The following is a 17667-nucleotide window of genomic DNA, read 5'->3' on the forward strand; positions in this document are numbered from 1 at the left end:
TAGTGCAGATAGTCTTTCATGTAATTTTTTTTTTTTGTACACCTTTTATGGCCATTACACATAAGCTTCGTAATACAGACATGGGTAGAAAAATATACCACAACATTCCTCTGTAAGCATAACATAATCTCCATCTGCATTTAACAATAATATATATTTTTGTCCAAAGTTAAGACTTGTAACATCACCTGTAAAAGCCTAAAGCATCGCTATATTCTACATTCTGGAGAGAATAGACTTAAATGTCACTATGTACAAGGTGTAATGGTTGCTAAAGATATCACATATGTCTACATACAATACAATAAAGCATCTTGCGGTCATATACAATTCCAGCATTATGAAGAACGGCCTCTCAGAGAGAACTCAGAACACTTAAATGGCATCACTTTGGCACTTTTACGGCAATGAATTATCTATAGAGAGGAATGATTATATAAACAATGACATCATTCTTATATCATCCCATTTGTATTGACTCCGGCCTCAACATTCAAGCAATCAAGCGTTTCGGCGTATATTGCAATGCATTAAAATAATGTGCTTGGGAAGCCATTTACACGAAGGGTGATAATGGGTTTGGGTTTTGCCCTATGCGGGTCTCTTCAGTGTACTTGCATCCAGTTAAACCATCTTTCAAGAGCAGCAGAAACATAATTTTCCTCTATAAAAAGCATTCCGCTTTGTTACATTTACCATGGATCCATAACCTCTCTGTCCTGCTTTTTTTTTTGTTTTTACGTGTATTTTTTGTATTTTTTTAGAAAAAGCATAGAAAATAAGTCATAAGTATATGAAACAAATTCTTAGGTCCAATGCCATACAAAAATGTATGAATTAACTCTGAAGTCATTTTTAAATATTTGTTCATATTATAATTATTTAGTGTAACTCGGATTGATATTTTAGTAGCTCACTAATAATTTCCTTATGTTTATTTCCTTGTTTTATATATATTTTGCTAAAGAGGAAAAAAAACATGTTTTACAACTGTTGTAAAACTTTGTTAATCCTTTGCATTTGGTCTTCCAAGCGAATTCCTTGAACATATGGAACAGATTGGAAGAAAAAATGTATACAAGGCGCCGTAATACCATTAATAACTCTGCGCACACTGTATAAAACACCATTTAAGAAGATGCTGGAGTAATAGAAGGGAAATGTCTACCTTCTCCAAAACAATACATCCCCTAAAATTCCCATGCGCCTACTCTGATGCATCAACATGCAATACCTGCATGCATTGAAATAAATCCATCTTTCCATCCTTCAGTGTCCTCTGCTTGATAACAACTCCTGATGAATGTTACATGTTGCTTTAGATGTTGCTCAGGACCACTGCAGATGACAAATAACGAGGCATCACAAAACTAATGAACCTTTTGTCTATTCAAGCTATACGTTTTCACAGACACGGGCCTAATATGTTCACCATTATGTATTTAGGCTGATTAATAGGTTACATGACTCGTGTGAACTCTGCACTTGTATCTATGTCTTTTTAAAGTCTAATGACTGTACAGAGGAGAGATTGAGTAATAACATCAAGCTTTCTAAGACCCTCCATAAAAATAGACTGATTAGAGCCTCACGATATTCAAGTAAACATATTAGCTAATATTCATAGAACTCATATGCTAATATTCTTTACATTTTTTTAAAAAATACTAAAAAGACCATCCAAAATGAAACCTAAAAAAGGTGCTTATATATGTAAGCTGGGGCTAGTTTCGACTGATGGAAGATTAAAGGCCCGTTAACACCAAGAACTATAACGATAATAGCTATATTAGCGTCCACACCAACGCACGCCATCGCTCTCTTTATCCCTGCAGTTTTGTCGTCTGCCGCTTTAAATGCCTGAGCTCTTTAAAGCAGGATGGATTCTGATTGGCTGTCAATGTTTTTATCGTTCATCAGCAGGAAAAAAAAATCGTTCTGATAAGTGATTCCAATGATATCGTTTCTCTGTTATAGTTGTGGCGTGGACTCTGCTATTCTTTTATATTAAGAATGATTTATAGAACTATGTCTGTTTCGTTATAGTTGTCCTTGGTTTGAATGGGCCTTAACTGTTCGGTTTTGGAACTGCAACCTAATAAATCCCCTAATACGATAGATGCGTTTCATCTCCTCATATCATATATCCAGCATATACAAGTCCTGACTACAGTAACAGTCAAATTCATTTGGCTCGGTTTAGTTAAAACGCCCTGGATGCGCTAAAAGAGTGCCCATTTCTCCCAAGCGGGAATGTGCAGAAATCGGCTTACATGGACTTTCTTTTGAATAAGAGCGTTATGAGACTAAATTAGCATGTGCATATAGGCCAGCTGGCCCTCTTTGGGGTGGGACTATATGGCTGACTCCATGTTCTCGCTCCAGGCGTGGTCATCTAGGTTGTAAATGAACTTGGTGCGGCTGGAAGGGTTCTGTGCAATGTCCTTGCCCAGGTTGTCCAGGGTGAGGTTGGAGGCGAACAGCTGGCTTGGGGTCAGGTAGTCCTCACTGTTCTTGATGTACTTGGAGTAGTTCTGACGCAGACACTGCCAGGTGATGGTGTAGAGAATGAAGGCGCTGGATTTGAGAACGATGGCGATGCTGACGTAAAGGTAGCGGTAGGTGATGTTGTCGTAAAGCATGCAGGCCCCTTTAATGCCGCACACGGAGCTCCACAGTAGGCAGGTGGAGTCGATCCCAATGCCAAAGATCAGAGGTGGAGGGATGAAACCTGGGACGTAGAACACAGAGGTCAGTATAATTGTACAGTACTTGTTTTTAATACTTGGTTTCATTCCTTTATATATGAATTTGCCTTTAATTGCTTCACAAATGTGTTATTTAAAGATTATTTACGCATTTGGCTGAGGGTTTTATCCAAACTAATTTGCACAGTACATTGCATTCATGGTGCACATTTACATTTTATCAGTTCTTGATATAAACTACCTTACAAAAGTGTTTTTCTTTTTTGAAATAAATTATTTTACTCCGTAAGGATGCATTAAATTGATCAAAAGTGACAGTAAAGACATTTATACGTTACAAAAGATTACTATTTCAAATAAATTGTTCTTTTGAAGTTTTTAACTTTCTATTTATCAAAGAATCCTGAATAATGTTTCCTGATTTCCACCAAAATATTAAGCAGCTCAACTGTCTTCAACATCGGTAGTCAGAAATGTTTCTTCAGCAGCAAATCAGCATATTAGTATGATTTCTGAAGGATCATGTGACACTGAACACTGGAGTGATGATGCTGAATACAGCTTTGCATCACAGGAGTATATTACATTTTAAAATGCAATTCAATAGAAAATAGTTACTAATGATAATATTTCACAATACTACTGTTTTTACTGTATTTTTGATTGAATAAATGCCTGTGAGCATAAGAGACTTCTAACTGACCCCAAACTTTTACACGGTAGTGTACATACAAGTTATTCAAGCTAATTGACCTCAACCAAACCAAGATAAAGATAAGGATGCAGGTTTTAAAAAATTGTTGGACAAATTGTTATGCAAATAATATCTTACCTAGCAGCCGGAGCAACAGGAAAAGAACTCCAAGGGCGTAAGACTTCAGCTCTGGGCTCACAGTTCTACAGACGCCAATGACTTATAGTTTAGTACTAGTTCATTATGATGTGCAGATGACAACCATGACTGATTAAGACTCATGAAACCAGTGACGTGGACCTAAATGTACTGGTGTCAGCAGCATTACCTGATCAGGATGATGACGGATGGAGTCTGGGCCATGGCTCCGATCATGCTGCAGACGCACACGACTGCTAGGAACGTGAGGAAGGCCTGCTGACAGCCTGGGCTGGAGCACTTCCCCGGCGTGGCTGTCCCGGGCCCGTCGCCTTGGGCGATGCACTTACAGCCTGTCAGATTCTGAGGGAGGGAGGGAGCAGAGCTGAGTGTATATCATGATGGATCTTAAGTGCTGCTCTGGGGATTTCCAGCTACCATCCAGAGGAAAAAAGAACCGAATATTTGAGACAAAGGGGACGGATGTATCTAAAAGAGGGAGGAAAAATGAGCATTCCCAAAAGAACTCTTGCTACTTACAGAGGTGTAAAGTCCAGGGGTCAGAAAGTAAAAGTCCTGCCATATGTTTATTCCACCCATGAACTCAGTCAGCTGATTTCACTAATTGGTTCTATCTCCTGGCTGAAAAACTGTGCTAATTAGCAAAACCAGGTGATTGGAACAAAATACTGAGAAGGACTTTTACTTTCGGAATCTGGACTTTAGACCTCTGGCTACTTATGATTTTAGGAAGCATTTAAGCGGATGTGTGCCTGAGTCTAATGATCTGTATGAATTGAGGAGTGTGTGTATGAACGTCTGTGGAAGGAGACTCACTCCTCGGGTGCAGCCAGCCAGGCAGGCGGAGAGGTAGGTGATGCCGTTGGAGCCGCAGATGGGGCTTAGAGAAGACGTGTAACAATTACAGCCTGACAGACATGCGGCCTCCGTCCGCTCCCACGAACCTAGACTCCTAAACGGAGAGAATAATTACGAGAAGAGTAAGAATGAACTAAAGCGTATTTTAAAAAGAGATCAAGTGTGCAATCATTGTTAGTTTGCGCTCAAATGCACATTCTTTATGTAAAGTCAGAATTAGTTAATGTTACTGTAAATGTAAATGTATTTTCTGTATGTATGTGAAAAGCCCTTCTAGGGACGGACATTGCAAATTAGCCTTGGCTATAAATGTTGTAGTGTGGTACATGTTTATTGTTCACACGTGTCCCTAGTAAATAAAATTAAATAAATAATGACATGTTCCTTTCAAATTCACAGTTTATAAACATGATCCTCTGTAAAATTAATGCTACAAGCGCAAAAGTCTTTATACTCTAAGTGACTGTATTTATTGCCAATTGTTGTGGATCATTAAAAATTTGTGAGGCTTTTATGTTGTAGCGCTCTACTCACTCGTTGCCATAGGCAACAGTCACCCCAGCAACTGGGCCCGTATCACAGCCAAGGAAAAGGAAGGAGACGTAGCAGGCCGTAGAGATGATATTGACTAGCATGGCCAGACGAATAGCCCCTAATGCACACAGATCCAACTTTTTCACCAGGAGGCCGCCCAGGAAAATACCCAAACAAGCGCAGGGGATTGCTGTCATACCTGTTAAAAAAATTGAAATAACAATTGACAAGCAGCTTTCAGTGACTTGCAGTGATTTTATGTGAAACTGTGTTTTATGATGTTTTTGTGGACTTGCCTACCTAGGAGCTGATTGGCGGAGGACGTTGAGAGGTTGAACTGCTGTTCGAGATATTTCCCCAGGAAGGCAGCGAATCCAGCCACCACACCGATTTCCATACAGGCAGCGAGAATGACACAGGTGAAAACCGGATTGGACAGCAGATGCTTAGTCACCTTAGGGATAACTGAGACGACATTACACTGATATTAAATGGATGATCAGATGAAGATGTAGTTGAAGAGAATGTTGTAATCCAGGGGTTTGCAAACTTTTTGATGTCAAGGATCCGCAAATATGATGCCCCTCCCCGTCCTCTTACTAAAATGTAAAGACAGCTGTTTATTTTTATATGTAAATATTAAAAAAAATTAAATACTTATTTTATATTGCAAAATGTAATGATTAAGATATGTAAAGTTGAATTATTAATGAATTATTTGTATTGTGTAATTATTTATTTCACATACTATACTTTCGCAAGCCACTATATGTGTGTGCGTGTGTGTGTGTGTGTGTGTGTGGGGGGGGGGGGGGGGGGGTTGGGGGGTATAGTGCCTTGTAAAAGTATGTAAAACAAAAATATTTAAAAGCAGTTTAGCAAGGTTGCCACGTGGGAATATATATTTTACATTTTTAATTCAATTTACAATTCAGCTTCATTAAATTCATTTTAGCTTTTCACCACAAGAAAGAAATTCAAATCAGCTTTTTGTTTAATAGTCTAAAGTAATGTAATTCCCTTATAATTGCCTTGCGATTAATTTCTAGCCATTCTTTAGAAAGCAGACTAAAACAGTAGGCATATAATATTTGGTTGTGCTAAAAAATATTGTTACACATACTAATATCTTGAGTTAACATGCTAAGTTTAACATATACTTTTATAAAATATTTTTTATAAGCATCCTTCAGCATGAATTTAGGCTTTTATTCACATGTAAACCTTGATCAGCGAACATAAACAAAAGCTCAAATGTGCTGCGTAACACGAGAATGAACCTCATTGGTTCTCACACGTCAAGTGAACATGCTTGAGTTTCCGTTTACCACAACTGATGTTTGAGTTAATGAATGTTTATATGTGAATAAAAGCCTATATTCAATCTGTTCATCATCATAAATAATCATGTGTACTCAGAAAATTTTGACTAAACTGCTCTATTCATATGGATTAGTTTTACGATCTCTTTGTGAACTTTTTGAAGCATCAAAGTGTCAGTTGCGTAGCTGTCAATGGAGGGAATGAAAGCTCTCAAGATTTCATTATAAGGATCTTTATTTGTGTTTTAAAGATGAACGAAAGTCTTACGGGGTTGGAACAACATGAGGGTGAATAATTAATCACAGAATTTAAATTTTTGGGTGAACTATCCCTCAAACAGCGTTTTGAGAGACGAGTCTTGTTCTCTACTCTGAAATGAAATCTAAAACGACTACAAGTAATGAACTGACAACAATGACAAATCAAACGAAATGATTTCAGGTACGATTGCTTATAAGACTTCTGTGTGTTTAGACAGTGTTTCTCTTTGTCCTCTGTCTCACCCTGCAGGTGCTGGCAGCAGGTTAGGCTAGTGCTGATCATCTGGTCATCGGAGGTTTTGACTCCTTCATACTCCTGCACAAGTTCAGCAGGCAGCATGGCCTGTTCGCTCTCACCCCCCGGGCCCTCCCCAGGCTCGTTCAGCGACTGCGGGAACCCGAACATGAAAAACGAGGAGAGGAAGAGGAAAAGGCCACATATGATAAAGCCGCCCCACCAGGCACCGATCCAGCGTGGATCGTCAGGAGTGATGTCCAGCGTGGCTGTTAGGAGTGAACAGAGATCTGATGAGATATTACTGAGACACAGTTTCATTCATAATTCATAACAGATGCTTTTATCCAAGGCCATTTACAAATAAGGGAAAAATTCAAATAAAGGGATTGATTTTTGATGCCGGTACTCACATGTGTCAATGAAGACTGCATCAACATAAACTTTGGTGCACAGAGAGCCAAGAATAAAACCACAGGCTGGTCCAAAGACCAGTGTAGAGAATAAAATACCTGTAATGCAATACAACAGACAAAATAGTCAAAATAGTTACGTGGGAAAATTATACTCATTCATGCAGAGTTTTGGCCAGATTGTTGTCAATTCACTTAAAGGCACCGCACAATATGTACGTTTTTTGGATTAAAATATCCAAAAACAATATTAAATATTTTATTGACTTGTGTACTTACATTATCCCAAATGTTTCCAACAATGTGTAAGTCCAGAGAAAGCAGCTATTTTAAACAGTGTAATGGCCCGTGTCATTGCGTTGCCTGTCAATGACGTCATGTATGCGTTATCCTCAATATCCTGTTTTACTTCAGTAGAAACCATGAAACACGCTTTAATATATTATGTGTTTAACTAGACAGCACGGTAAGTCTTCTTTTTTTATCTCGTTTTCTTGATTTACTGCGTTGTTACATGTTTGTATCAAGCCTCAGAGACGACACTCATTTTATTTTTATTAATATGATATTCTAAAATCAATTTAGCTTACTGCAGTGTGCAACAAGTGTCTGATACCAGCCACTGAGTGAACGCAGAGTCATACGTTCAACACACTTAAACATATTATAGTATTGTTATGACCAAGTAAAACACCGCTGCGTTAACTTACCCCACAATTAAAAAATTTCAAATAAAGTGATGTATGAGTAATAATGTAGCACTTGCGGCTGTTTTATTAGAATGAAATAAAATAATGTGAATTTAAGTCATCAAATGTAGCTAACTGTAACAAAGTTCAAGTTCAGGGAAGAAGGAGGCAGACTGTTAACGTAACTTTAATCGTAAAATCAACATAAGAAACAAAGCGAAAGGAAATAAGCATATCCTATATTTCATTGGCATAAGCATAATAAAACAACAAAGTAAAATGTCCTTGGCTCTCAGCCCCGCCCTGCTTCACACCACAGTAATGATAATGAAAATTTACTACATTAGCTCATCCATGAACATGATTTCTGCCTTGAGTCCCGTCGGATTGCTTTCCATCGGCTGTGGAAGTGAAGATGAAAACTCCTATGATTCCACACTCATTCACGCCGCCATCAAGCTACGGTTTTGTTATTGTTTTAATTAAGCTACCACTAGCGGCGAAACTTACACTGTGCCTTTAAATTAAGTTCATTTAAATCCTCCAGAAGTTATTAAGGCGGCATTTGCGCTTATTATCTAGATGCTTATGTAAATAGCCTCTTTTTAGGGCAAAGTTTTAGAGTTTATTATTATTGCAGAAGGGGAATTATAACGTACAGTTGCAATTAAAATTATTCAACCCCCTTGAACTGGAAGACATTTTGCTGCAGAGAACGACATTTTACAAAAACAATTCAACAAAGGCATCAGTAAACTATTATAGAAAGTTTATCAATACACATTTGAGTGATTCTGAGAACATAAGTTGATTAAAAATGTTAAAAATCTAATTGGGTCTAAACATTCGTTTTCAAAATTATTCAACCCCCAAAAGTCAGATTTTGTGCAGAATCCAGAATGCCTGTTTTAGAAGCTTCTGTCACCTCTCTACTTCAATCTCGGACCATACCTCGCTTGAAAAAGCTTCCAGATCACTGATAATCTTTGATTTTCACATTACCACTGCTTTCTTCAAATGAGATTTAAATCTGAAGACTGTACAGGACACTCAAGAATATTCTACGACTGATCCCTGAACCAAGCTTAACTAGATTTGGGTGTATACTTTGGGATGGCTGTCCTGCAGGAAAGTCCATTGATCATCAAGCTTCAATCTCTGCATCGAATTAATCACCATCTTTGCTAAAAGGGCTTGATACTTCAAAGAGTTCATTATGTCCTTCTACAGTCAAGTTTTGAACTTCCTGCAACAGCACAGCACCTCCATAACAATACTGGACCACATCCATGTTTGACCATTGAGATGGTGTTCTTCTGCTCATAAGCTTTGCCTTTTTTTTTCTCCAAACATAACACTGATCCACAGGTCCAAAAAGTTCCAGTTTGGTCATATCACTCCATAAAACATTCTTCCAGAACTCCACAGGTCTATCAAATTAAATTGTAGCATATTCAAGTCAGCCTTTTCTGTTTTTCTTGGTCAAGAGTGGCATTTGACAAGATGTCCCAACATTAAGGCCGTGCTTGTCTAGTGTTCTACTTGCATTGCAAATGTTATTTCCTCCTTTCATCAGGTCATCTTGCAGGTCTTTGGCAGTAAATTGAGGGGTTTTCTCAGTTGCTCTGATCAAAAAATTGTATTCCCCTTGATGATATTGTGCTTTTTATCTCAAAACCCTAAAATGTTTTCTGGTACAACAAATGTTAAACTTATGAATAAGGCTGCCAGCTGTGTCTCTCTAGGAACTTTTAGTGGTTTGGAAATCTTCTTGTAGCCATAGACTTTCTAATGCAATACAACATTTTGTTCTCTAGCTTTTGTGAGAGCTTTTTTGACTTGCTAATCCACTTTAGCACATGCATTGGCTAAATGTATGCATGTGTAACAGCACAAGCTAATTCAGTTTTGTTATAGAGTTTCCAAAGGCTTAATTGTGTTTTAACACAACTTTGTACCATGCCTTACAAATAAGTGACTTAAAAACAGCTATGACTAGAATTATGACATAGCTATATTATTAAAAAAATGCTATTTCCCAAAAGCATTACATTATATATTGACATTATCACTTTATTTCGCCACTAAACTGTAATAGATGCAATTTTAAATTTTTTTTTTAAAAAAGCTCTGTATCATTAGAAAAGCTTACATTTGGAAATTGTTACAGTCTCCAGGGGGTTGAATAATTTTGATTGCAACTGTATTCCCTTCTGAGACACAACATCAAGTAGCCCAAAGTAAAGAAGCTATTTCCTTTAATGATTGTGTACATTAAAAAAATTCTCTAACAGCTAATTTGCATAATCTACATCATCATTGCTATAACTGGCACCTGATGAGTTTATGATAAAGCTGATGAGCACAAACATTTCTGTGTTACATTTCTATTATTATATCTTGTAGGAATACTAAAAGGGGGGTAGCCAACATATAGATTTTGCAAATGTTTATCAGCTGTTTTACCATTCGGTGAGTAATTATCTGTCCAGACACAGCATGAGCATGATCAGAGAACACTATAAATGAACATGTAACATATAATGTACAGTCAGACGCAGCTGAAGGGGTGATCTTGTATCATCCGGAAGGGGTTTATTTTGCTGACTGACTGACTTTACATTATCCCGTGCATTATACGGCTATACACAAAATAAATAAATACACTACCATTCCGAAGTTTGGGTTTAGTAAGATTTTTAAATGTTTTTGAGATAAGTCGCTTATGTTCACCAAGGCTGCATTTATTTGATCAAAAATACAGTAAAAACAGGGGATTTTTCCATTTAAAATCTATATTTTATATTTTTTTATGTAATGTATTTCTGTGATGACTCAGCTGAATAAAATTTACACGGACATGAAATATTGGTTTAAGTTGAAGTTCATGAACGCACTACGGTTATGTTGTCTACCGCGCTAAATGCTTGAGCTCTTTAAAGTCTGGTGGATTCTAATTGGACGTCTATGTTTTCATCAATCATCAACTGGAAAACAAGAGTGATTCCAACGATATCTTTCTGTTCTGAGAGTGATTCCAAAGATATCTTTCCTCTGTGACGTTATCGTTATAGTTGTGGCGTGGTCTTCCCTATCTATTCACTAGAATGGTTATTAAAACTTTACAGTTATTATAGTTATCGTCCTTATAGTAATCTCAAAGCTGCTGGCGATCACTGTGAAGAGGCCTTTACTATGGAAAGAATGAACCTCATCGCATTGCTGTAAAGGGGCAGAAGGCTCTGTAACATGACCTTCAACGTTGTATTTGCTTTGGATCTTTAAAAAGTGTTTTAGTTCTATCCATTAGTCTGGATGAAATTGATTAAGCATTTCAGTCCTAATGTTACCACTATGTAATCCTAGATCAGTTCTCTTACTCTAGGATTCTGTATGAATACAAACGCTGGATAATTCACTTTAAACAGATAGGCCTTTCTGCTTGTGCCTTTGTGAAAGATGCCAAATGCATTTCTGTTAACCAAAGCCTCTGTGATCAAACAGCTAAATGACTGATTCCATTATGCCCACCAGCAATGACTGTCTCCAAACAGGATGTTTATGTCTGTGCTAGTTTACACACTATGCTTCAATAAGAGACAGGTCCAGTTTTAAAGGTTACAAAGGATTAAAACCCGTAAGAGTGGGAGAGGAAGAAGCTTGCTTGGGTTGCACAGACATTAATGCTCATAGACAGTCAATTCAGCTCAATGCAAAGACGTCAAACACCCTGCAGAGAAGGAGACACAGCAGAAATGACGTGAAACGCACACACACAAACACACAGACATTCACGCAGAATCTTCACATCCAGACCTTGAATTACCTGTGGAAAGCTACTCAATTACAATAGTCAATTTCCATGCTAGGATTATATTTCGGGAGCTTTCTTAAGACATTTGAGTCCGGGGTTGATGATCTAGTCTTTGTTTGTGTCAAATATATGGAGAATCATTGTCGTAGTGCGAGAGAATGAGAGTGAGAAGAATAGAGAGAGAGAGTGAGAAGAATAGTGAGAAAGAGTGATCTGCCTGAGGGATGACAGAGCAGCCAACACACATTAGCTTCACCGCAGAAATAACAGGCACTGAAAGCCATCATTGCTTCTTGTTTACACCCTGAAAACATAGCAACAGGAGATTAAGACAGTGGTGCACTACTCTAAACCAATGGGTTTAAGCTCGATTCTTGGAAATTTCCCAAGCGAGTTCACTCCAAACCTAAACCAGCCACATACTATAACTATGCGTTTGTGTACGTTCATACAAAAGCTTTCTGCTATGGAGTCCTCCAGGAAGCAGTAAAAGAGCTGATGCGCTAAGCACACAACATTTTGTGGCTTATAAATCATTAATAATAAGTGCTGTTATTGTGTCAACGCAGGATATTGACGGTAGTGCTACATGATATGCCCTAAAATAAAAACAACACTCTGTAGTGTTTCTTTAGTGCCTGACCAGCGTGTTTTACCAGGAGTTCAAGTGGTGCCATTTTTGGACATTTAAAATACAGTATTTATCTTTAACTTACATTCTACAATACAGCAAAATAGTGTTTTTTTAATAGTAGTAAAAGGAGAGCATTTAAACCAGATGCTGTTGTTCTCTCCTGAAGTGATTTAGAAAAGATTAAGGCAAATAAATCTGTTCAAAGTAATTAATCTGTATCATTTCACAATAATGCTCGGTCATACTTTAGTTTAAAAGCCCAGTTATCACTATTAACTAACTATTAACTATGACTTTGCCTCAATAAACTCCTAATTACTGCTTATTAATACTTAAGGTAGTTGTTAAGTTTAAGTATTGGGTACGATTAATATTAGTTAATGCATTGACTAATCTTATTTTAAAGTGTTACCCATTACCCAAAACTGAACCAATTATAATAATAATATTTTTTTTTTTTACTTTTTTAAACCCTAAAAAGTCAACTAAAAAGTTAAAATTAATAATAATAATTATTTAATTACAATAATTATTATTAATAATTAGATTATTTTAATAAAAGGGTTTTGACAATAGGTTTAATCAATAAGTAAAATCAAAATCTAAAATCGGTCTATAAAATCTAGGTACCCTCGGTCACCAGATACCCCCCACTATACTATAATTTCAACAACTATTCTGTTTCATTATTAAGAAAAGAGAACAAAATAATTTGTGTGTATAATGTGTGCATCTTTCATAAGTTTGTATATGAATATAAATATGTGCTACTGCTTGTCACCCACAATATCTCTGATTAAGGGGCACTTAAGCCTTACTGATGGGGCTGGAGGGGGTACATAACACAATAATGGCTGTGTAGATCACTCTCACCAATATAAAGGGAGGAGTCTTCACGCCTGACATGATCATCGATGTAAGACACGCCCAGCGGCTGCAGGGGTGTCGCTCCAACCCCCAGAAGCATTTGAGCTCCGATCAGCAGCAGGTACATCATGTTGGTGTTGGTTCTATTCCCACAGAAATAACTCGGATCAGAGAGCCCAGCTCGACTGCTATTGGAGCAAAAGTCTTTTCCCTGTCCCACAGGTCGTGGCTCTCCAATCTGATATTCATACTGGTGGGTCAAGAACTCAGGCAGTGCTGACAGTAACGCTCCCAGCGCCATCACGATGCCCCCACAACCAATCAGCCGAGGGCGATGGGCCCTGGCCCCAAAGTAGCTGACGAATAAGATGAGGGCAAGGTTGCCAATCTCAAAGCTGCTGGCGATCACACCCACGTCAGCGCTCTGCAAGTTGAAACGTCGCTCTAGTGTGGTGAGGACACTGACCTACAATATAAAGAAAAAATATAGTTACAAAGCTGTGAGATAATGAACAATGACCACGTGCCATATTCAAACCCATAATATGTTGTTTATGCTTTCGTGGTTTTAAAATATTAAGCAATAGAGTAGATTGATGAGATTTTGTTGAGAACATGGATGCTGTGTTTACTGTCATGAAGAACTCATTTACACAATATTGAAGGTAGCCTATAAATCAAATGTTCTGTGAGTTGAAAAAGGCTGTAATTATTTAAGCGATTTATACATGTGCCATTTAGGTCACAACATAACATACATAACATGTTAAATACCTTAGATAAAGCAAAAGGTATGGCATATTTGCACGTACATACAAAAGTCATCATCCTAGGACAAAAAATATATCAATCATATAACTTTACTCAAGAGCAGATGCATTCAGTGACGTGACTGTATGAATCTTTCTCTTGTGCTGAAAGCTAATGTGAAGTCTGTAGGCAGGCCATTTTAACATTTATTCCTTTAAACTAACTATTGTCTATGTTTATGTTACCAGTACTTGTTATTTAATTAGTTGTAAGTAATCTAGCATCTAGTAATAATCCCATTAGTCACCAGTAGCCTACATAGTACATTCTCCTCTACTTACTATCTCAATCCCCACTCACTATTGTTATTGGCAACAAATTGCACATGTTTGTCACTTATTTCTATGGGCATCTGAAGTTTGCCACCTTTTTTTCTGAGATACTTATTCTGTTTGTTATAACATTTCTCATCTCGTGAGTTTACAATTCCTTTGTTTTTTTGCTTGTCGTATGTAAAGACTAGTCAGAATCACTACTTTATAGTTCAGTTAAAAATGTTCCATGTAATAACTGGATACTATGAAAACGGGATAACCGGTACCTATTTTAATAGTTATAAATAATTAAAGAGTAACTACTAGTATCTAATTAATAGTGCAACTGAAATAAGTACCAGCAACAACTTAAAAGTGAATCTAGTAAATAGATGGATTCAAAAATAACCATAGAATTGAAAGGCAATTCTTTATTATTATTTTTTATATTATTATTTTATTAATTTTCTAAACAGGAATTGGTGCACATAAATAAACACTACTGTAAATGGGCCAGAGTTAGCCAAATACTTTTTTCATCATCCTTGGATATAATGTTACAGAGTCACCCTAAAAACAAAGTATAAAATTAAAATGACAAAATTATTCAACTTGTTTTTTAAGTATTTTGTTTTTAAATTATGTATTAATTTAGCATGTAAAAACCGGTAAGTGTACTCATATTATTAGTAAATACGGAATAGTTCCTTATTCCTTATTTCTAGCTACTTACAGTCGTAAAGGAATTACTATCTCATAAATAAGTAACGTTACTAGTAAACAGATAAGGCCTAACTTACTAGTCAACACTGGAAGCATAGCATCTAATTGATAGTATTTATTTAAAAGTTAATAGTGAAATTGATAAAAGTACTAGTCACTGTTAGATAACTTTTAGTAGCCCACTACAGTAGGCTAACATAAAAATAGTATTAGCCTACTAAAAAAAAAAACCATTTTTTTTTTTTTAAAGGAATAAACATCTTTCCATAGAAGGTCTGATCATTCTGACATATTTTCGTTTCCAACCATAAGTGCATCCGTGGCTCAAAGACAAAATAAGGTAATCGACCACTGGGCCACTCTCTAGACTGATGATCATCTTCCATTATAGCGCCTCTAAATCATGTAGAAATAAAGCAGTCGCAGTACCGCACGCAAAACCCCAGCTATACCTCATGATGTGGTTTATTTATATTGCTTTAGGGTAAAGGTAAGCGATGCGTACCGGACACCATTCAATGTCATCCACATGCAGTGCGTACGTAGTATGAGCTGCTCGTGTTATCGGCTCGACTTACCAGATAGGCTCCTACAGTGCCCTGTGCCAACATTAAGGCACATTCTGATATGAGGAATATTTTGATGTTGGAGAAGCATGATGTCTTCTTCTGGCACGCGTCTGGCTCAGTGTCTGGCGTGCTTCCCTCAGCGTACATCCTCTGATGCGGACTGCAGCAAGCAGAAAGACAGGCTCGGACAGAAGGTGACCATTGAGGACGAGTGCAGATGGATCCTCAACAAGACGTGCACGGCTCCATTAATTTCGCCTCCGGTTCCGGTCCGCTTTCAAATCAAGTCTTAAGAAATGAATCTTGAGCGTTCTTAGTACTACTGTCACCTCAAAAACTGCGCACTCGCAGATCTCCTCCGTTGATCTGAATGGTTCAAAGAAACCGACGGAAGACCAATGCAGCCTATTAATAACCATGAACATCAGCGACACGCGGAAACTGCGATACAGTATTACGTGAGGCGGTTACAGTGAGTCCGCTGTTCTTCTGTGAGGAGAGTTTGCCGGTGTGGAGGACTCAGCTCATGCGTGTCCCCATCTACACCACAGCCTGCACCAAATGATGACCTCTCTCTCCTTTTCATTTCTACTGGCTCTCTTTATTTCCTCCTCCTCCCACAAACACATCTATTAGATAGGTAGGTAAGTAAGTAGTTAGTTAGGTTGGTAGGTAGGTACTGTAGATAGATAGATAGATAGATAGATAGATAGATAGATAGATAGATAGATAGATAGATAGATAGACAGACCTCAGTATGATGCATGGACAGATTTATTAATAATTGTATCAATAATAAAAGGGCCCAATCAAGAGAAAAAATAGATTTTTGTGTCAGACTTAGTGCAGTAGATTCTGAATTGTCAAAGTGAATTTTATTCCCAGACTAAAAATAACCCTCAATATGTGTCCCCTGAGAGCAATGTGCCAAACTAGGGATGTATGAGCTGCTGACCAAATGATCACACAGGCCTGTATTAAAGGTACTGTCCACCCCAAAATACCCAAAATTACTCATGTTGTTCCAAACCCTGTATGACTTTATTCTGTGCAGACATTCGCTTTCACTCTCAGGACAAAATTATCAAAAACATTCTTCTTTATCTCCCCTATAAAAATCAAGGTTAAATATGAATCATGTATCAGTACGGCATCGTTGTCAGTTTAAGCCACTGCACTGTAGTTCTATAGTTAATATGTTCTTGCTTTCTAAATATTTTTAATGAGTAAAATAGTCAAAATACACACAATAATTCTTTCAGTCTTTGGGATAAAAGACAATACTGTTGACTGCGTCATGCAGCAGTCATTTAGTGTGGCTATATTCACAGCAAGTGTGATTGTAGGTAATCACTGGTTTTGCGCTGAAGGTCTCTGTGCTTCAATACTCTGAGGCAAAGACAATTTACTGCTGCCTGGAGAATGGACTCAGCAATAGCATAACAGTATATCTCAGACTGTCTTTGGAGGCAGGGTTGATTTACACACACGCGTGCACACACACGCACACACACACACACACACACACACACACACACACACACACACACACACACACACACACACACACACACACACACACACACACACACACACACACACACACACACACACACACACACACACACACACACACACGCAGTATTGACTGGTTGTTTTTTCTTTTTTTTTCATCCATCCTACAGAGCAAGACTCACCACTCCTTGTGTTTTCCCATCTGTCTATGGCTCTGCTGGGCTCTTACAGTGATTCATATTGAGCCAAACAGCGCTGTACTCAATTAAAGCATCATAGACCCCTCTCTTTTTCCAGCACTTGCATCATCCCACCATCTTCTTGTCTTTTACAATTAAATTAAACAATTCGGCTAGTACGTAAAAGCACCAGTTGTATATGGTGTTTGGTTACAATTCAGTTTTGGAAAAGTTTGATCTTGGCCATATACTGATTTAAACTATATGCTTTATTTTCTTGCTTGATGTCTCGGCTTGAAATAATACCAAAACCTAGAGTAATATTCATCTGTTGATAAGATGTAATCCATAATTAATTTGTTGTAGTGGGCTGATTCATCACAATGATGTCAAAAGGCATCAGGCAGTGGATATGAAAGTGTTGCTGCA

General features: G+C 37.6%; 1 protein-coding gene across 1 annotated transcript; it reads right to left on the reverse strand.

Moving 5' to 3' along the window:
• Position 1: 1 nt before the first annotated feature.
• Positions 2-16122, reverse strand: slco3a1b (solute carrier organic anion transporter family member 3A1b). The gene is made up of 10 exons (XM_079599358.1): positions 15554-16122; positions 13195-13654; positions 7185-7283; positions 6780-7040; positions 5254-5418; positions 4954-5152; positions 4378-4513; positions 3731-3903; positions 3541-3605; positions 2-2731 (listed from the first exon to the last, which is right to left on the reverse strand). The coding sequence occupies exons 1-10, from the start codon at positions 15689-15691 to the stop codon at positions 2355-2357; spliced, it is 2073 nt and encodes a 690-aa protein (XP_079455484.1). The 5' UTR covers positions 15692-16122; the 3' UTR covers positions 2-2354.
• Positions 16123-17667: the final 1545 nt, after the last annotated feature.

Source organism: Phoxinus phoxinus (genome assembly GCF_949152265.1).
Source record: "Phoxinus phoxinus genome assembly, chromosome: 2".
Classification (NCBI taxonomy): Eukaryota; Metazoa; Chordata; class Actinopteri; order Cypriniformes; family Leuciscidae; genus Phoxinus; species Phoxinus phoxinus.